The 22,550-nt window shown below is 38.2% G+C and overlaps 1 protein-coding gene across 1 annotated transcript in view; it reads right to left on the bottom strand.

Moving 5' to 3' along the window:
• The window catches only part of LOC127414725 (double C2-like domain-containing protein beta), a 61,489-nt gene that overhangs the window by 24,092 nt on the left and 14,847 nt on the right, over nucleotides 1-22,550 (bottom strand). The window contains exons 3-8 of the mRNA XM_051652948.1: nucleotides 21,503-21,582; nucleotides 18,998-19,072; nucleotides 5,941-6,050; nucleotides 1,268-1,394; nucleotides 1,131-1,187; nucleotides 822-946 (exon numbers count right to left, since the gene is read on the bottom strand). Coding sequence (XP_051508908.1) covers nucleotides 822-946; nucleotides 1,131-1,187; nucleotides 1,268-1,394; nucleotides 5,941-6,050; nucleotides 18,998-19,072; nucleotides 21,503-21,582 — 574 coding nt within the window. The remainder of the gene's footprint in view (nucleotides 1-821; nucleotides 947-1,130; nucleotides 1,188-1,267; nucleotides 1,395-5,940; nucleotides 6,051-18,997; nucleotides 19,073-21,502; nucleotides 21,583-22,550) is intronic.

Here is a 22,550-nt window from a genome sequence, read left to right as displayed (position 1 = left end):
TCGTCACAAGAATCCATAGGGGGATAAATTATGATCAACCATGGGTACAGCAAAAATAAATCACCCTGAAATGAAATCCATGATGCTAACAAGAAGGGCGATGCCAATGAATTCAGTCATAACACAGTTAAATCTACTTATTTGTGTCTGAAGCTGTGCTAGCCCCCACAATTCAAGGGGAGTATGAAACAAAATCTTGCTTGTTAAAACTCAAAGAAAAACCTAACACCTGTACCATCTCTTTTTAACAACTGTATGAGGTAGAAAATAAGAAAATTAAATAAAAGCTGGATGAACAATAATCATCGCCACTGTTTACTCACTACATGTGCCCTAGGGATTGAACTTGCCTGCTAATTTGTTTTTGACTCTATTTAGACAACATTTGCGCTTTGAAGTATTGATTATAACATGAAGTCCACTAGCACAAGGTGATAAGTCCAGTCTCCAAAGGGCCACATGTGTTTCCACACTTAAAGCCAGAGATGCACCGATGTATCTGCAAAACTTCGGTATTGGCCGATAAAAACAATTATCTGCATTATTGGATATTGTCAGATTGTCGAAAAACAGCTGATGAATCCCAGGAAGCTCAAATTGGTCAAATCTATACCTTGAAATCTTTGTAAGTATGGGATAAAAGCACTTGACAAATGTCTTAATAATTGATGGACCATCACAGATATTTCAGACTCAGTTCTGAAGGGGTTCATAGAGTTACAGTGCTTAGTTTTAAAATCTTAGTATTTAATATCTAGGTATTCGCAGTAAAATAAACCATTGTGTCAAACTCCCTCTTAACTGATCGTTTCAAGACTCACATTTTGACGAAGGGGTCCGAGTAGCCATTAGAATCCATTGCGGCCAGGTGGGCGCAGCGAATAATTCCCACAACCAGAGAGCTCTTTTCTGTGATGTACATGAGAGAGACCAGGATACGGCCACGCTAGAGAGCGAGAGAGAGAGAGAGAGAGAGAGAGTCTGCAGTCGCCTTGTTTCCATTGATCAATATTCTATTAATAATACATTACAGAATACATGTCAGTATATGTGAGAATTCTATATTCTGCAGTAGTTTCACTGTAAATAGAGAGTTCTCAAGTATGGAATGGAAAGTGTCGGATCTATACCTCCTCCTCTGCTACAACAGCCCCGGAATCCACTGCCTGGCTGCTACCCTCCCGGGTCTATAAAACCATAGAAAAGTTATTAATAATACACCAAACACCCAAACTCTAAATTATGCATAGTACACACACACACACACCTGTGCAATTCTCTCAAGGCCCATGTTGTATCTCTTGTTGTCTCCCTCCTTCAGTTTCTTGAGGGCCACCCTGACTTCACCTATGAACTCGTTCCGTCCTAAACGATCCATATCACACACACACAGCCTGCAAGAGAGAGAGAGAGAGAGAGAGAGAGAGAGAGAGAGAGATGACACTCAGAACTCTACAACTCTAAGCCTTCAATCATCTCTCAATACAGCACGTTTAGTGTGTCATACGCACATCCAGAGATAAAGAAAAGAGTAGCTGAGACTCAAACGGTAGGTAGTACTGAAACTGAGAAAGAGATTGAGAGATAATTTTCACTCAGTGAAGATATTAAAACAACAGGACTGATAAAGAGAAGTTTAAAATAAAGTTTTGAAGAATACTTTCATTTAAATTTAAAGGGGACTGGGGCTGTAAATCTTAAAAATAACAAAATACTGTGGTGAGTTTTCTCATTCACACCAGCTACTGTCATGGCAGAGCAACAGTTTGAAGAGAATATTGCTGAGCAAGTAATTTAAAGTCAGTATATTTATAGCAACTTACCTGCATAATAACTAATCCAGGTTATTGGCACAGATTTTTTAAGGTAAACCTATCGCCCCATTGAGTACTGAGATTTGTTACTATCACAGTAATGCTAGAACAAATGTTAAGCATATTCAACTGGACCGCATGTTGGCAACACACTGGCCATGCGCTTGCATCTGCATACTCGTGTAAGGTATGATTCTGGCCTTAGATCTCTCTACATTCTCTTCCATGTTAATCTCAGTTTTTGTTCTGCCACAAATGATAGCCTTCAACCAATGAGCTACAAGACAATTTTGTTAACTGTTTGGTCATTATTTTTTCATGCACATTTTTGTCTCATTGGTCCAAAATCCTGTTCTATACACTGATGAGCCAAAACCCTCTGACCACTCACAGGTGATGCGAATAATGTTGATCATCTCCTAACAAGTCCACATGTCAAGGTCTGGGAAGATTAGATGATAAGTGAACAATCAGTTATTGTAGTCAAACGGCAAGGCTTATGGGGTATCCCGGTCAGGAGTGGTACCTACTGACAGTTGTCTGAGAAGGGACAAACCACAAACCGGCAACAGGGTGTTGGGCGCCCAAGGTTCATTGATGCGCGAGGGCAACGAAGGCTATCACGTCTGGTCCGAACCAACAGAAGGTCTACTGTGGCAGTCACAGAAAATGTTAATGATGGTTACGGGAGGAATGTGTCACAACACACTGTGCAATGCACCCTGCTGCATATGGGGCTGCGTAGCCGCAGACCAGTCAGAGTGCCCAAGATGACCCCTGTCCACCGTCGAAAGCGCCTTCAATGGTTACGCGAGCATCAGACCTTGGAGCAGTGGAAGAAGGTCGCCTGGTCCGATGAGTCCCACTTTCTTTCATATCATGTGGACGGCTGTGTTCATGTGTGCCGTTTACCTAGGGAAGTGATGGCACCAGGATGAACTGTGGGAAGACAACAAGCCGGTGGAGGGAGTGTGATGCTCTGGGCAATGTTCTGCTGGAAAACCCTGGGTCCGGCCATTCATATGAATGTCAATTTGACACGTGCTACCTACCTAAACATTGTTGCAGACAGGTACACCCCTTCATGGCAATGATATTCCCCGATGCCTCTCTCAGCAGGATAATGCGCCCTGCCACACTGCACAGATTGTTCGGGAATGGTTTGAGGAACATGATAAAGAGTTCAAGGTGTTGTCAACTTTGTTCCTGAACTGAAGATTAAAGATCACAGCTCTTCAAACTCAAGTCTATATACTACATTGAATACAATTGTAGTGTATTCTGCACTGATGTATTTTGTTGACTCCAGTAATGGCAAAGGATGCTTCCACATGCATATTGGCACAATTGCACTATTGATAATGAAGCCATTCTTCACACAATGTTCGCTGCCAATTGCCTGCCACCAGCACCCATTGTTCTTATGTCAGAAATGACATTGACATTTAAAAAGAAAGCTGATGAAGAAAGGACGTTTTTTTTTTTTTTTTTTTTTTTTTTGACAAATAGCGATATGGGAAATGAAGAGAAGCAGGCATAAAACAGCTTGCTCAGAATAAAAAAAAGCAACAACAACATTTCAATAGTTTACCCCAAAATTTTAATTCTATCATCATTTACTCACTCTTAGCGGTTATGCATTATGTTAGTCTCAGAGAATGAAGGCAAACAGTGACTGAGGCTGACATTCTGCCTAACATCTCCTTTTGTGTTCTGGAAGAAATAGTCACATGGATTTGGAACAACATGAGGGTGAGTGAATGACAACAGAATTTAAATTTTTGGGTGAACTACCCTTTAAATTCAGACATAATATTTTTGGAGCATCAGTTTGGTGGAGGGACTGTATCAGTGAGAACTTAACTGAAATACTTCTCCATATTTTAATACTTAGAAAAATGCATGCCTCTCACACTCACAGCACTGAGCCACTGCATTTGATTTGAGACTGGCCAGCTGTCATACCCCAGACACAGCCAGTGTGACAAGGTGTTGACGCTGCCCGTGGTTGTGACATACTCTGTCAATGCCCTGGGCTCTGGGAACCTGCTTTTCAGGATGATGGCCACAGAGAGTAACATTTTTTTTAATGAAATTCATCCTTTGGGATTCCAAAGTGGCACGAAACTGTGAATGCCATGAGAAACAGTATGTCACTTATGGCAGAAATTACGTGTCTATATTTAATATTACAGCTTACACATCGAGTTAAATAAAAACCATGAGCCTGTAAAATTTCAGTATGGTTCATGTAGCTCAACTGGTACAGCATAGCTCAAGGTCATGGGTTCCATTCCCAGAGAACGCACAAACTGATTAAAGGGGTAGTTCACCCAAAAATGAAAATGTTCTCATGCCAGCTGCTAAACACAAAGAATTTTAGAAGAATATTTCAGCTCTGTCCAAACAATGCCAGTGAATGGTGACCAGACCTTTCAAGCTTCAAAAATCACATAAAGGCAGCATAAAAGTAATCCATAAGACTACAGTGGTTAAATCCATATCTTCAGAAGTGATTTGATAGGTCTGGGTAAGAAACAGATCAATATTTTAGTCCTTTTTTACTATAAATCTCCACATTTACTTTCACATTCTGAAAGTGAAAGTTGATATTTATTGTAAAAAAGGATCGCTCAAGGACCTTTCTACCCTTTAAGTAATAGTTCACCCAAAAATGAAAATTCTCTCATTATTCACTTACCCTGATGCCATCCCAGATGTGTATGACTGTCTTTCTTCAGCAGAACACAAATGAAGGTTTTTAAAAGAAGATAGCTCTGTCAGGTCCTTATAATGCAAGTACATGGGTGCCAGCACTTTGATGGTCCAAAAGTCACATTTAGGCAGTATAAAAGTAATCCATGTGACTCCAATCGATCATTTGTGAATCGATAGGTTTATGTAAGAAACAAGTCGATAATTAAAACGGTTTTAACTTTAAATCGGCACTTCCAACCAGGGCTCTGATACGGTTTGAAATGACCGAACTCTCGCATGCTCTTCAGGACTCGTACTACGGTCCTTTGAATCGCAAATGCAACGCTTTATCAGTTGAGCTACTGCACAATTTGATCTCACTCAAACAAGCTTGTAAATGTAGTTGTTTATATAATGCAAACGTTAAAATGTATCGCCTTACAAGTCATACTCTACAGTAAAAGGTTTTAGATGCCAGGTTTAGAACAGGGCAAAAAGTAAGTATTTATGATCTGATAATCTGCCGTTTTACTTGTGATTGTTGTTGTGGCACCTCTAGTGTTCTATATACCAGGTTGCAAAGTACAGTATTACCTAAGATGTCCAGTGGACTAATTGTTTTTTAATCTACAAGAAGCTTCTGTCTTACACAATTTCCCAAATCCTGCCATTTCTCAGAGTACTGCAGAGGCATGGTGTCTGGATTTATAGTCTGTCTACAGCTCTGAGGATAATAGCGCTTTCAGCATGAACCAAAAAGTGGAACACAGAAAAAAAGTAGCTCCGCTCTCTGTTTATCTCTATGTGAGAGCACCTGCTAAGTTTGTTTCTCTGACTGTGCATCAGAAGGGTTTATATTACAGCTGAAGAGAAATGGAGCCCCTCTTTCTCTTTGTCCTCTTGAGTTTTATGCTTAAATTGTACCATTCCTCCACACAGCAAGTTGGACCCAAGTGTGCATGTTACCCTAAAGCTATTGTGTGATTGCACCATGGAGAGGTCCACAATTTCTATGTCTAAGACACACACACGGATACTCATGCTCACACACGGCCTTCTGAGTGTGTGCTCTGCATGACAATATACTCCTGGAGAGTTGGCTGGACCTTAATGACCAAAGCACTCAAACTCACACACACATACACACAAATAGGTCAGAGTGTTCTGATCGTTATTGCAAACACATGTTCTCATTGTCTCAGAGTGATTAATAAGCCAGGCAGAGAGACTCATGGGATACGCAGTCCACACCATTGGCATGTCAACAGAGCTACGAAGAGCCATATGTTCTAAAGATGAGTTTGAATACAAGTCAAAGTACAGGTAAAGTTTCACAGAAAGAGCCAGAAATAGTTGTAGCTAAAGATATCCTGCATAATGGCCCTGGTGAGCATGGAGAGAAGAGGATGATGGGAAACAGAGGTGGTACCTGAGGGTTTTGGTGGTCATGTCAGCAGCCGTAATGCCGTGATAAACCAGGGTCTCATTCCACACTGGATTCAGCGTGTTTTTTAAAGTCTTTGTGCGCAGTTTGTTTGCCTGAAAGAAAGCGAAGATAAGAGAGATTGATTGAGAATTTAAAGCAAAGGAAAGAATTATAATATCTCAACTGTTTCTCCTAGACAGCAATGAAATACAGGTAAAGCAAATGGAAACTTGCTTCAGTCTGCTGCATCTCAGCATTTTTCTCCTGAGAAAAAGACCTCAATAATCTCCAACCTGGTCTCATAGAATCAGGTTTCTATACCTAAATTTTTGCTAAATAATTTTTATGTGGTACCTTGATGTATCGCGGCAGTGTCCTGGTGAAATGAACACTAGACGCGCTACAACAACAGTGACTTTTATTCCCTTTCACACAAATCACCAGTAAAACTACAGGTTATCAGTTCATAGACACATACTTTTCACCCTGTTCCTCTTCAAACAATGCTATCTTATGACATATAAACACTATTATTAGAGTGCATGACTTAAGGTGATCCATTTTAACATTTAAATTACAGAACTAACTAAATTCACAATCTTGTTTAAAGCTTGTTTGGATAGAGCATTTCACTTGCGATGTAAAGCACCATGGTACGAGTCCCAAACAGCACGCAAATCGACACATATGCCAAAAGTGTCATAGAAGCATGACAAAATTTGCATTTTTCAAGTCAAACTTTGCTTTTTATGACAATGTTGATTAGGTTTAGGTGTTAGGTTTAGGGTAGGGAGGTAGGTTTTATTGATTTAAAACTCAACAGAGCATTAACCTTCACAATCTCATCTGTTTGGGGAGAAAATTTAACTTGCTTTTAGCGCCACAGAGTGGAACATTTCACCTCGGAACTGCAGCGATATGTAAAGAACCACTTAATATTTTGCAAAAATGCTGCCACAGTCACATGTCTCCTCTTGAGTTTCAGAAGAGATCTCAACAATGTGATAAACTGTGCTCAGATTGGCCAGTACAGCAAGTCTACAATCAAAAGTCAGAGATTTTTATATCAAGTCAAACATTACTCATCAAATACTTCCAAGACCTAATTTTTGGAGTTTTGCTATCCACGTCATTTTAAGAGCTCTACAGTCCTATGTCTAACAATTGTCTTATACTGTATGTGTATAATTTTACTTCTCCTAATGAATTTCAGTAGAAACATTTGAAACAAAGTCGATACTTATGTAAATGTAGCATTACTTAAAGCTCCATTAAATTTCCTGAGTCATGAAAGAGCAATCTCTGATAAATAAAATTGCCCATGGTTTGAACCCACCGTGAGCTCGAGGAACAGTGGGTATATGTTGTGCAGTTTATACAGTACTAATCCCCATGGAGCATACTGGGGTTAAGTGCCTCGCTCAAGGGCAGAATGGTTATGGTCAACCAACCCTACGGTTACCAGCCCGAGCTTTAAACACTACACCAAACCATGCATGCATGTTACATAAAGAAACTCTAAATTCCATTGAACCACAAAATAAACATGCTTTCACATGTCACCACCTAAGAGCATGTGGATGAAATTGCTTACAGCTCCAAGCACCATCTGTACAGAAATTACCATTGCTTTATATAGTATAGTCAACAACAAAAAAAGCTCAAATCAGTTGTTGCTCAGATGTGCTACAGTTTCTTGCAAGTTTGTGCAGTAGGAGAAAGTATAATGGTTAAAGAATTAAAACAAAAAATAAAGTATAATTTAATTACTCTCATTATGGTCCTTAACCTGTATGACTTTTTTTTTCTTCTGTGGTACACAAAAGATGTTGTGAATTATGCTCTTTTATGACACTTTTAAAGTGCTTGATGGAGCTTGATGGCCCCTAGTCACTATATGATTTAGTTAGAAGGGAAAAGAGCAGTGCAATCATTCTTCAAAATTAGTGTTCCATGAGAGAAAGTAATACAGGTTTGGAACCATGTGAGGGTGAGTAAAAGATGATATAATTTCCATTTTTGGGTGTACTATCACTTTTAGACTCAGCGCAAGTAACTGAAATGTTGTGAGTTTGAACCCCACAATGTGCACCCAATGAGCCATTACCACTGTGCCCTTTAGAAAGGCACTTACCCCAGGTAACTCCTGAGAGACCGTCCCTATAATAAGTTGATGGTTGGTAAAACTGAACAACAATTGGAGCAACAATTTTCACCTGAATCCTGACTTTCTCCTTTTTGAATATGTTAATGCATTCTGCCTGGGGTTACTATTGTTTTTATGCTAAAGATTTAGCAGTATTGATCCAGATGTAGTCCAACCAATAAACCATCTCTGAACTGACGGTGCCAAACATGTCAGGGAATTATCCCGCTACCTAGCTCACTACATCAATAGGTGGACAGATATTGGGAGAGATGAAAAGAGGATTATGAAGAGAGAGAGAGAGAGAGAGAGAGAGAGAGAGAGAGAGAGAGAGTCAGTCAGGGATGACAAGAGAGGAAACATCATTTATCTCTTCTCCCTCAGGTGAAAGGCAAACATCTGCTCACCTACTTTGCAGAGGAGAGAGAGAGAGAGGACGGGAGGTTTCCCCCAGCTCACCTCCCTCTGTCTAACTCATACACATACACACACAGCTCATCATCACCCTTTCTGTTTCTTCCCCTAAAATCTGCTCCCCCTATACTCATACACACTTGTTTACATATGGGAAAATATCTTTCACATTTTGCCACCAAATAAATATACAAGGAACAAAATCGTAATTTGTCTTCACATTTTTTTGTGACGTGCAGTTTCACTAAGAGACGAAGGCTGGCTCAGCACATATATTATGCTGAGCGTGACACAATGACCTGCACAGTTTGTCACACATATGCAAGAAAATTCACCAAAATAATGTCACTGTCATACAGATCAAAAATATATATTTGGTTAGACTTATAAGGTTCCATTTAGTTAACAACATTAGTTAACATGAACTAAAAATGAACAATATTATTAAGCATTTATTAATCTTAGATAATGTTATTTTCAACATATGGTAATACATTTTTAAAATCACAAGTTGTATTTGTTAACATTAGTTAATGCACTATGAACTAACATGAACTAACAATGAACAATAGTTTTTTTATTAACTAACATTAACAAAGATGAATAAATAATGTAAAATGCATATTGTTAATTGTTTGTTCATGATACCTAATGCATTAACTAATATTCACAAATGGAACCTTATTGTAAAGTGTTAACATATATTTTAGTAAAAAATAATGCAAAATACCTGGCCACAGAATATATACAGTATATACTCAAAGGCGCAAAAACCATATATGCAAGTGTAAGGGGGCTCAGTGGAAAGGAGGAAGCGAGAACCGGCTTTAGAATATAAATAATAGTTTAATAATAAACTTAAACAAAATCACACAACCATAAACACACAGTACAGCTGCCTGTAATTCTCTCTCTCCCGAACTGTCGTCCCCGGCCGCCTTTATCCCTCGCGCGCCCCATCAGGCTGATTGGGGACCAGGCATGCATCATTCCAGCCCGGCCCAGCCCTCCTCGGCTCTACAGCAAGGTATGCAACGCATAGGGGTGCCATGTAAAGGGGGAACGCCAGCGGCTCACTAAAAGGGGCGCAATTGCCCCCCACCCGGGACGACACTCATATCCCCTCAACCCATACAGTATATAAAGTGCAAAATACAGTTTCCTGACTGGTAAGAAATAATTATGGTAAGTAAATACTCACAATTTAACCATCACTGGCAGGTACGGTATAAACTTAATTATAGACCCTGCTTATATAAATTGGTATTAGTTTAGCAAATTTTAGGCCTTTGCACACCAAACACAAATTTTTACCACGATTTCTTGCCTAGATTAACATTTTTAATAGAAACAATGAATTCCTTTTGAAACCATTTCACACCTGGAGCAAACATTTGCACACTGGCAAAGCGATGTTTTTTTATTTTATTTTTTTTACGGTGAGTGTGTTGATTTTATATTTTTCGCCCAGTGATGAAATGCCCTGACCAATAAAACATGAGCTTTGGATAACGTGTCAAGAGCTGCTGCACTTACCAAAACAAGCGCAACTGGTGGCACTAAAGCACATAAAGCTGTTTTGACCACCGACATTGAACACTGATGGAATTTGAGGAAGAAATACTAAACCAGTGAGGATGTGTGTTTCATTTGCATCAAATGCCTTAAAAACTGAAGAAGAAAAAAAAAAAAATCCTCATATGGGTTCTCTTAACATATAAATTATATTGCTGTATTTCTGCCTTGCATCCCCTTTAAAAATACTTTCTGATCTTACGTGGAATGTCTTCACAATGTATTCCATATTACTGCATTTTTTGCCCTTGCAGTTAATCTTATGTGAGTTCTCTTATCTCTCTAATATAATATATTGTGGCATCTTTGCCTTCGCAACACTTTTTTAAATAACCAACTTAACCAATCTTGTTTTTTTTTTTTTTTCACCAAAAATGAATACAATTAATAATATTGCTGTGACTTGCAGTTCACCTTCTATGGCTTTGTATACCAAAAATGTGGTGGTTTCTCCACAAAATGATGGCATCATTATTGCTGTGCTTTCGTTAACAGCTGTACTGTCATTAACAATAAAGTATCTAATAATGAGTCAGACTGAAGATGGGTTTTGTGTTTAAATGTCATCACGTTTAATTCGTAACATGCATGGTTTTGAGCAAATGTATAACTAGTAGATCAGTATTGTTCCAATTGACATCATTTGTTTTAACAGTCATTATGTGAGTGCATTACACAGTGATTTTAAACCCTCAGACTGTGTCTACAGTACATGATAATACTGTTAGTCAACTTGTCATTCAGGCGAATTGCAATACTTTGTGAAAGTGTATCGAATGTTTTCTACCTCGTTGAGCATATCAACAACACACACGTCATCGCTGCTGCAGCTGATTTTATCGATCATCTCGCTATAAAATACGCTCATTTGTCTTTCGTATTGTGATTCCATGATTGTTTACAATTGAACTTGTCATGTAGTTTCTTCTTCTCATCTGTGTTGGCTAAAGGGCAGACCAACTGAAAGGTGCTTTCCGACAACTACCATACCAGGGTAAAATTGCTTGTTGATTAGCACCACCTTCTGTAAAGGCGTGAATGTGTTAACAGCGATCATTCGCCTTACTTTTAATGTGAAAGGGCCATTCATCAGCGATTAGTTTTGCATTATTGTGTCGCCTTTGGTGTGCAAAGGCCTTAAAACCTGTACTCACTCCCACAACACACACACTTCAATTACCCTCACACGCAACCCCCCCAAACTGGGCAATTACCCTCCACCAGTTCATTCAGCAAATTAGTGTTAAATCAAAGCACCGCTCTGGCCAAACACAATCTCCCAAACCACAGCCTGTCTTTCTCGCTGGCTCTCCTGACAGAGAATGTCCACGTCATTCATTGCCTGAAGAACATGTTGCTTTTCTGCATATTTCATTCCCCTCTCTTTTTATGCTCTCTGCACTGCTGCATTTAAAGCTGGAAGCAGCCAGGCTTGGCTATCCTCTCTCTAGCCTCCTGAGGATGCTCGGCGAATGAGAAACACACTTTAACTGCTACAGACACTAGGAAAAAATACATACAATTAATTAAAATAGTGCCAACAAAGAAAATAGCTGGTGGGTTTTGCATGAGGAAAAGCAGTTTAACCTAAAACAACCACAATAGATTTAGGCCTCCATTTCTTCCATTTTCAGTTTTCTAACATCTTCGTTTTCCAAAGTATGTGGTAATGAAAAGCATTTTCGAAAGTTCGGTGGAGGAAAATGCTGTTCCAGTGTGGATGAGAGGCATAAAGGTATCAAAATCAATGCATTTTTTAAATGAAAACGTATAAGTGTTGAAGTGGCCTTAATTTACAGAAAAGCCCTGCCAGAAAAGTACTAATGCAGTACCATGGTACAGTGATTGTGTCAAAAATTACTACCATGGTATTTATTGATTACCACATTCATCTACCATGGTATTTATTTATTTACATACTTATTCATGTATCATGGTATATCATGTAAATACCATGATACATGAATATGATGATCATTCAGTACCATTTACATTTTCATTTAGTCATTTAGCAGACTCTTTTATCCAAAGCGACTTCCAAGTGAGACACATAGCAAGCAATTTGTCATACAAAGTTTAACAACATCTGCAGTATAGGACTGCCAAGTTCTCATAGTGACTGGAGTAGTAAAGATGCTAGCACAGAAGAAAGAGACAGACAAGAATATGATTTTTTTTCTGTACATCAAGTGCAGGTTAAGTGCAGTAGTAAGTGCAATTAGTGTGGGTTGGTTAAGTGCTCGCGGAACAGATGTGTTTTCAGCTGGTTCTTGAATTTTGAGAAGGTAACAGCAGATTGTGAGGAGCAGGGGTGTAGCAGTCATTTTAAAAGTGGGGGGGATCCAGCCAGTAAGTAGGTGGCTCGCACAGACCTAACACTTACAGAGCAGTATTAATATATTACAGTATATATATTAATATATAAGTATGATATAAGTATGATATTAATATATATGTATTATTTACTTTTAATATTTGTAATAATATAAAGACTCAAGTATTGCAAAATAATATTAGCTGCAAAAATAAAGGGCTTCTTGTGGAGCACTTGCTTCTGTTTCACACATGACAATAAAAGACTGAGCACAAGCTGGTCCTGAATAAATAATTTAATCATTTACAATAATGACGATTGTGCATGTGCACAGTTTTATTTTTTACTTTGTGCTTGTGCATTGTGAGATTTAAATGTATCCAAGTGGCTCGAGTGTTTTGACTATGTTCATCAAAATTAGTTCAGATCCATTTAATGATTCAGTGACCATTTCTGGTGATGCCAAAAGGTGGTGACAAATGAGTGTCTTGTGTGAAATTTGTTAGTCACTGAATAAACGATCAAATTAAAATTGTAATCCTTTAAAATTTGTATGTCTACAGACCTACAAAGAGAATTTAGTAGAGATTTTAAGCATTATAAGAACAAAGCAAATCTGTCATTTCCCTACAGTTTGTGAGCTGCTGAGAATGACTTTTATCAAAAGACAACAATAATAGTCTTATAATAATTATAATGAGTTTCAATAACGTCCATACGTTTTCATGTACATATAAAAAATGCGTCTACATATCTGTTCCCTTCAGTAAAAAGTGTTCTAAGAACACAGCAGATCTATCTTTTTTCCTACAGTTTGTCGACTGCACACCAACATGGAGGTAAAAAACAAGAGCTGATATTAAAAATAGCTTTACGTATTTAACACAGATCTAGTAATCTGCATTAATTGGCAAAAACAACCTATCAAACAATTACCTCACAAATATAATGTAAAAAGCATAACTTAATAAAGACTCATGCGCTGATATAAACTCTCACTTACAATGTGTGCTTAAAAGAAGGATTGTCCTTTGTTTTTTTTCTGCAGTGAATTTTATGTTAATGCTGCCAATCAAGAACGATATGCTGAAAAATAACTCTCATTTGTGTGTTCCTTATCTCTAGATTATTAATTTAGATCAACATCAATGTCGATAAAAAGCATAGATAATTGAGCATTGTTGAAAGCATCTTTGTAGAAATGAATGGAGCTGCATTGATTAGACTGTCTGACTGACTGCCTATTATGTAAGGGTTGTTTCGGCTCATGAAACTCACCTGTGATTGGCTGAATGGTCGCTCAATCAGCCCAAAGTAACAAAACGTAAAGAATACCTTATACAAATCCACCATTTGGACTCGGTATGGTTTTAGCTTGGAAAAGTGCAGGGGACAAAAATCACCTTTTTAAAGAGTGCGGGGGACGTGTTCCCCACGTCCTCCACGGCTGCTACGCCCCTGGTGTGGAGGTTGGAAGTTCATTCCACCACAGAGGAGCAAAGAAAGTGAACGTTCGTAAAATAGACTTTGAGCCTCTTTGTGATGGGACCACCAGGCGTCGCAGAGAGCGAGTTGGAGCATAGACCTAAAGAAGTGAATTGAAGAGGATGTGGTTCCAATGGCTGTCCTGAAAGCCAGCCAATGGAAAGCCAGCCATGGTATTACCATTTGCTACCATAATCTAATGCAATGATTGTTTGTTTGTTTGTTTGTTTTGTATTTATTTATTTATTTTTGCACATATACCATGATAGTGCCATGGTATTCTTTAAAATACCTTGTAGTTCCATGTAAATACCATGGTACATAAATATGGCAATCATTCAGTACCTTGGCATTACCATCTGACACCATGGTACCATGATACCGCCACTTAGGATGGTACTCCAAGGTTATTCATGGTACTCTTTGTAGGTCACAGATTACACAAACTGCAAAAGGTGATATTCAATTTTTGAATATAAAAAGTGCACTCAGTAACTTTTGTCTTTGTGTCATCTTGGACTTACACTGACACCTAGCAGCTTGGATGCAGCATCATTTAAAGGGATAGTTCACCCAAAAATGAAAATTCTCTCATCATTTACTCACACTTATGCCATCCCAGATGTATATGACTTCCGTTCTTCAGCAGAACACATTTGAAGAAAAATAGAAAAATATCTCAGCTCAGTAGGTCCTTATAATGCAAGTGGATTGGAACACGATTTTTGATGCTCCAAAAGGCACAGACAATCAGCAGTAATGTCATCCATACGACTGCAGTGGTTAAATTAATGTCTTATAAAGCGATATGATTGCTTTGGTGTGATAAAGATCGATATTTAAGTACTTTTTTAACTCTAAATCATTGCTTCCAGTAAGCAGCAGTATGCACGAGAGGGCTGAGGTCACGCAGTCTTTCCAGCGATGGCATGGCAACGTTCCATTTGTTGCAGCAGACACTCTCTACCTCTGTTGGCATTGCCTGGCATTGCCTACATGTGCACCACCACATCTCCTGAGCTCTCTGTCTCTCTGAGGCTTGTTGTTGTGCTGCTGTTGGTCCAGCCTCCTCCATCTCCCTGTGCTCCTGGTCAGAGTTCTCAGGTTCAGATAAATATGGCTGTGCAAATACTTGTATCTCCTCTTCTCCTCTTAAATCAAAATCTTCTGACATCTTTGTTTAAATTTGCTTCAGTTTGTTTATGGTGTTCTGTCTATACAGTGTTCCTCCTACTCAGTTTTAAACAGCGCTGCTCTTCCAGGTGTGTCGCGCATGCATTTCTTCTTGCGTGAACATGCCAACGGCAATACAACACACGAGAGGCCGCGTGACCTCAGCCCTCTCGTGAACGTGCATACTGCTGCTTAACAAAAGCAATTATTTATAGTTAAAAAGTACTTAAATGTTGATATTTTTCACACCAAAAGCATTCATATCCCTTTATAAGACATTCATTTAACCATTGGAGCTATATGGATGACGTTAATGCTGATTGTCTGTGCTTTTTGCATCAAAAATCGTGTTCCCATCCACTTGCATTATAAGGACCTACAGAGCTGAGATATATTTCTGTTTTTCTTCAAATGTGTTCTGCTGAAGAAAGGAAGTCATATACATCTAGGATAGCATGAGGGTGAGTAAATGATGAGAGAATTTTAATTTTTGGGTAAACTATCCCTTTAAAATCAATAGTTTTCAGTTTCAGATGCCACTGTAGAAATGCTAGTATTCACAGTCAGCCATGATTAATTTAATTGGTGAGTGAAAGTTTCGAATAACAGGATGGTTACTGTGATTAAGCGAGTACTATTCAGCTGGTCATGTGATTCTAACATGGCAGCTCCCATGTGCGAACCCTCCCCATGTAGAATAAAACAGCTTTTATAAGGTTACTGATATGACTGGATTTTTCATTTTAATGTGAGTGGTCATTATTTCCTACATAAATTACAAAATTACAATTCATGTCTTTAGGAGTTAAACTTTTATAATGAGGAAAAAATGACTGAGTGCATCTTTAAAAAACTTTCTCCTATCCAAGCTAAAAAGAAGCAAAAGAAGATATTAGGAAGAATTTTACAGATTGACAGCTTCAGTCACCATTTACTTTTAATTGTATGGACAAAAGATGCAATGAAAGTGAATGGTAACTGAGGCTAACATTCTGCTTAACATATCATTTTGTGTTCTATGAAAAATAAAAGTCATATGAGTTTGGAACAACATGAGAGTGAGTAAATGATGACAAGAGTTATCATAATTGGGTAAGCTGTCCCTTTAAATTCATGGGACAAAAACATGTACCCTAAACAAAGAAAACTGAGTCAGCTATAAAAACGAATTTCTGGTTTATTCTAGTGATCTAGTTTAGCCCTTTAAGCATTCATCAAATAAATAAATAAAACTCAAAATACCCCTGCTCACATAGCATCTATGCCTGCAACAGCAAATGGTTTCACCTGTCTCACTCTCTCTCTGTCTTTGCCAAATCAGTGCTATCGCATCTTCTTCTAAATATTTAATCCAATCTTCCACTTCTCTCTTCTTCCCTTTCTCTCTCTCTCTCTCTCCCTCCATCTGGCCCAGGGCAGTGAGATTCCCAGAGCAGCAGCTTGGGAGAGTGTGTGTGACTCAGATATCTCATTCTCCATGCTGTGTTATGATGACACACACTCACACACTCGACTAAGAAGAGGCCACTCTCTAGACCCACAATCTCTCCCTCTTACACTGTCTCATATTCTTCTTCTGCTTCCTGCACTTTTTATGGGATTCTGATAGATGTCCCTGTATGAGAAGAAGTGCATTAGGAGATTGCATGCGGAGATATGCGAAAGCATGCGATGTATGTAAAAGGACAAAAGGAGAGTTTGGTAATCAGGTTCTTTTTACATCTGGAAGATTCCGATATTAAAGGGATAGTTCACCTAAAAATAAAAACCTGTCATCATTTACTCACCCTCATGTTGTTCTAAAATCAATACGACTTTCTTTTTTATGCAGAAAGTAAGCCTCAGTCACCATTTAATTTAATTGCGTATTTTTTCCATAAAGTGAAAGTGAATGATGACCGAGACAGTCATTCTCTCTAACATCTCCTTCCAAGCTCCAAGGAAGAATAAAAAAATCAAGCAGGTTTGGAACAACATGAGGGTGAATAAATGATGACAGATTTTTCATTTTTGATTAGAACTACACCTTTAACCAGGGCTTGGGGCAAATATGATACTGAAAGTCACAAAAATGCCCCATATATTTAAATGTGAGGCGTATAATAAATACGGGTTGAGGTTAAGTAAATAACAACAGAATTTTAACTTTTGGGGAACTAACACTTTAAGTATGTAAGATGAAAATGTTATCAAAACATTTTCACAACTTTTTACAACATACAGTAGTTTTGCTAGCAGGGTCATTGATTCAACTGAAGTATATGACATAAATGGTGCTGCACGGCCACATACGTGTAGGTGTGTGGCATCTGTCTGACGGTGGGCATACGATGTACACTTCCATCGCCTTAGGCTCACACACTTTTTAAAAGACAGGAGGTGTCTATGACCCTCGCGGTCAATATTTACCAGGCTGGCACATGGGAGCGTACACAAGACGTGACATTTCACAGTTTCTCTCTCTCCGTCCCTGCCTCTTGTATATACACGCTCCTCTGTTGACGTGAGTCGTGTAACAATCCGCACTGTTTCCATGACAACCACCTGCTGCTGTCCCCCCTCATCTGTATCTCTCCTTTTCCATCCCTCCCACCCTTCCAGCAATCAAAGCTGTGTTGGTATTCCAAGGTCAAATAGGGTCATGTGGCGACAGACAGAGATATTGGCAGAGATTTGGATGAAAGAGAAAGACTGTAAGAGGACAATGAAGAGTAAAAACCACTGGAGACCGGACAGGACAAGACACCTCTGGGTGTCTCAAACATCACAGGTCTTCCTGTCTCTGCATGCCCTGTTTTAAACAGATTAGAGTGCTGTGCCTTCATTACATGCAGTGAAAATAATGGAAATTAAAGAGAGAAGCTTATTACTTACTGAATACTGTTCAGTGTATACTGTGTTCAGCTTACTATTTATAAAAAATAATACATTGGAACAGTAGGCATTGTTATATAATATTTAAATAAATAAAAATAAATATTTCAACCAGTAGTATGCTACATTGTCATATGACTTCATCATCTTGGACATAAAAACAGTTAATTCGCATTGGTAATTTGTCTTAAAGGGATAGTTTACCCAAAGATGAAAATTCTCTCAACATTTACTCACCCTCATCTTCCTCCAAACCCCTATGACTTTCTTTCTTCCATGGAACACAACAATGAGAACAATCAGAATAACAGGCTCAGTCACCATTCACTTTCATTGTGTGAAAAAAGGTGCAATGAAAGTTAATGTGACTAATGGGCTGTTCACACATTTTTTGTCCATCTACGCTTTGTTTTAGCATTGTTTTTCTATGTAAACATGTGCTAGACAGATGTTTTTGGCCATAGTGATGCGTCCAGCAGTTTTTTTTCAGCGTCTCACGCAGGAGCGGCACATATTTTAGATGGCGTGTCAGGTAAAAAATAACATCAACCTTTAAAAATGTGTCTCGAGACACCTTCTCTATTTGTTGCACTGCATCTAGCTTTTTTAGCACAAGAACGCATTGAAACGGCTGTCAGTCTACCTAACATTTCCTTCATGTGTTCTATGCAAGCAAGAAAGTCATACGGTGAGGTTCCTCATTTGTAAATCGCTTTGGATTAAAACATCTGCTAAATGACCAATGGGTTTGGAACAATATGAGGGTGATTAAATTATAACAGAATTTGTAATTTTTTGCATTAACTATCCCTTTTAGAGAGATAGAATAATTTACCACCAAGAGCTCACTAAATCTACCAGTTTCAACCAAATGATCTCCGCATGAACAGCTCCAGCACTCACAGGCAGCCCTGCCTGCATGCATTCGCAAATTACGCCTGTGTGTTACATGAAATGCATGTGTTGATGTGTGTGTGTGTGCGTCAGGCAATCATAAGCAACTTGTGCTGATGGGGCAGCGAGAGTTGAACCATGCTGTGAGTATGGTTGCGTGTTGTTTGTGAGAAGGTTGCAGTGACCTTGCTTGCTCCAGGCAGGAGGTGAAGTTTCACATATGGATCAGCCAGTCCATTGGAGTCCATGGCCTTCAGTCCCTGTGGGCACAAACAAACAAACAAAAGCACATAGACGCCATGTCACATGCGATGTACACACATGTCTTGATGGGGTGATAGGTTGATAGATCATATATCCTTTAAGGCACATACACGCTTAAGGGTTCATGATTACAATCTGGACTGGGGGCAGATTCTCATAGGCTGACACAAGTGACATTACAGTCAAAGCATCACTTTCTTTGCTCAAGGAAGACCATGGAATAAAATTGTGTAATTTATATATTATTTTGCATGTTAAATGCAAGTGGTTTATTTAAAGTACCCATAAAATTTGGTTTGAGAAGCACAGTTTTCTTTCCTGAGATTTTTATTTATTAATTTATTTTTTTTTTCAGATTTTTTTAGCCTTCAGTTTAGAGCACATCAAAACCTGGCAAATCCAAGCGGTCAGAGTTTGGCTGGTAAGCTTCAGCAGTTAGCCCCCGCTAGGAAGATGCTGTAACTACACCATTATACAGACAAATGTCATATTTATCCATTGACAACCATTCAAAGTACCGGTAGTCAAGTATTGTGATTAAATAGGGCCATTAACCAGAGGTAATTTTGTTTTTGATGTTTTTTTTTTACTGGTGAAATGCAAGATGAAAGCAATTCCATATATCAGTATTTACGGAGTAATCCATTATTTTGTAGAGGAGGCTCACAATGACAATTTTCATCTATGATTTTGGAGCCAAACAACTGTTAAAAAAAAAAAAAAAACCTTAGAAAGGTGGCATTGTGATTATTTTATTTTCACAGAGATTGGTAGGTCTATTACTAAAATCAGTTGACTTCAGCGCCCCTTGTTGTATTACTTGTAAATAGCTATGTTTCCATCCAAGTTGCAAATTTTATTTATGCAAAAAACCATAATAGCGCAAAAACAATGTGCGAATAACGCTGCGTTTCAAAAGAACAAAATCGTCACTTCCAGAGAAATTTTAGCCACTGTGACTCTTTTATTGAGCACACAGATAAAACGCTGTAAAGAACTTTGTCTCATGTCTGGGAGCGACAGTGTTCCACGCAGTTCTGGGAGCACAGTGTGTGTGTTTTTTTCCTTCCTTTGCTGTGCGGATCTATAATATTTTTTTTCAAAAATTTCATTAAACCTGCTCTTTGGCAAAGTTAAATTTTATATTCGACTTATTTCATCTGCAAACGTTTTGTAGGCTTTGGATTTTCTAGACACCGTTATTTCAGGATGACCAGAGCAAAATTTCAGATGCGATGACTGGTCCTCTGGTTAGTTCAGTCATTCAGTCACATGAATTTTTTTATGTGCATCTTGTATTTCTAATAAATTAAATAGGAGTTTATTTGGTTAATGCGTTTCCATCATAGTTTATGCGCATTTTTGTTGCACCTCAAGCAAGCGTATATGTTTTTTATGTGCATTTTGGGGATTTTATTTGCATCTTGGTTTTTCCAGCCAGCAGTTTTTATGCGATATCCCAAAATGTGCATAAAAATATTTGGATGGAAACCCAGCTAATGGTGTGAGTCTAATAATTGAAAAACACATTTTGTGCTGTTTTTACAAAGTTGGAGTGCCTATAACTCCAGAAGAATTAAAGATACCTTACACTGTAAAATAGTTAATAGTTGACCTTACTTAGATTTTTTAAAGCGATCGGTTTGCATGCTTTTTTTTTTTTTGCATGAGTAAGTAAACATACTCATTTGGCTCAAGTAAAATGAACTTATGTACAATTAACTTGTTACAAGTACACTTAACTCATCTGTGATTAGTGTCATTGTTTTTATTCAATTTTTTTAATTCAGTTATAGCACGTCTTTATAAGGGAAATGATGTCTGGACTCTATAGGTTAGTCATTTGGTACATTGGATTCTCCTCAGTACTTCTTAGTGCACATACAGTAAATCTGCAATTTTGTAAAGCACAATGAGTAGAGAAGAATGACTTATAATTAACAGGCTCCAAGTTCATCAGAGGTAGCATCACCCTAATGGTGACTTCACACAAATCAAAACTATCAACCAGCTACAACAAAACAACAACAATAGTCATAAGAATAAAAGCTAAATCAATTTTTTAAATAACAATTATTATATTTCTACATAAGTTCACTTGTCTTGACCAAACATACATAATTTGTTGAGTTAGTAGCCTGGTATTTTACCAATTTTTAATGACTGAAAACCAAATCTGGGTCATATGGTCTAACTGAAGTACAAATAATGTAGAAACTAGGTGAAGTTTCTGACATTTGAACATGGAATAACCCAATTAATTTGTTTGCAAGGGACATATATATATATATATATATATAAAATAGTAGAAACAGCTTGAAATAGACTAGTGCATAGTGTATACTGTTAAGTACACAGCTCAAAATACACAAGTGCATAATGTAAGTGCACAGTGTGTGTGTGTGTTTGTGTGTGTGTAAACCTACTTTAGCCTTGTGGATGGTGCAGTGTAAGCAGTTATTTTCTTGGTCAAACAGCAAATTAAACTCCAAAGTTCCCAGGTAAGCTGCAAGAAACAAAAAAATAACTTACACATTAAAAAAAAAAAAAAAAAAAAAGGCAAAATGACAACAAAACAACTAAACTGGGAATCAGTCTTGCCTGTTAAGATCTAATCAGGGCTCAGCACATACAGAGGGGCTTGTAGTGTTTATGCACCATTACAGAGACTAATGAAGTATTTAACACTCGGATCGCGTACCTCATCATACACACACACACACACACACACACACACATACACACACACAAACACACACACACACCAATCCAGCAAACACAACACAAAGCAATCAATACGGAACAGAATGAGGAGCAAGTCCAGGCCAATGGGAAGTACTCACGCCTCATTGGCTGCTCACTGGTGAATAAAATCAGTCAATCCGAAAAAAAAAAGAAGAAAAATTTGCAGAACAGAATTTCAGTGGATTCATATATGTGGGGAGTTATGTAGTAGATAAGCATGTTCTTACATAAAGAAAAAGGTCACTGGGTAGCAAAGGTGCGGTCTGGTGTAAACAATCTGGGTTGGTAGCGGAAAAGGTTGAAGGTGCAAAGCCCACAAGGCCTGATTCATGTTCTGTCACTGTTGTGTCCTTAAAAAAAGCACTAAGCTCCAGGTTTTTCCAGAGGGATTGCCGTTGTAATAAATGAAGTAGCTGTATAAATGTCAGTTGATCTGAATAAAAGCATCTGCAAAATTATTACTTGGAGCAAACAAGAAGGGTAGGGCATAGAAAATAAGAAAAAAACGCACATTTATCCAGGGTGTCATTAACCTATTTTTTTGAGGAGGCACTAGTGGTAGTATCATTTCACTCACATCAGCGAGATAAATCATGACCAGAGGCGAAAAACACTTTAAAAACGTAGTAGTTCCTTAAAAAATAATGAGTAGTGATAAACTAGGAACTTCGTTTAGCTTGCATGGAGACCTGGATTTAAATTCCAACCTGATTATACATACACTCACTG

The sequence above is a fragment of the Myxocyprinus asiaticus genome, chromosome 24 (assembly GCF_019703515.2).
Source record: "Myxocyprinus asiaticus isolate MX2 ecotype Aquarium Trade chromosome 24, UBuf_Myxa_2, whole genome shotgun sequence".
Lineage (NCBI taxonomy): Eukaryota > Metazoa > Chordata > Actinopteri > Cypriniformes > Catostomidae > Myxocyprinus > Myxocyprinus asiaticus.
Note: the sequence above shows the minus strand (reverse complement) of the source record. Positions and strands in the feature narration are given on the sequence as shown.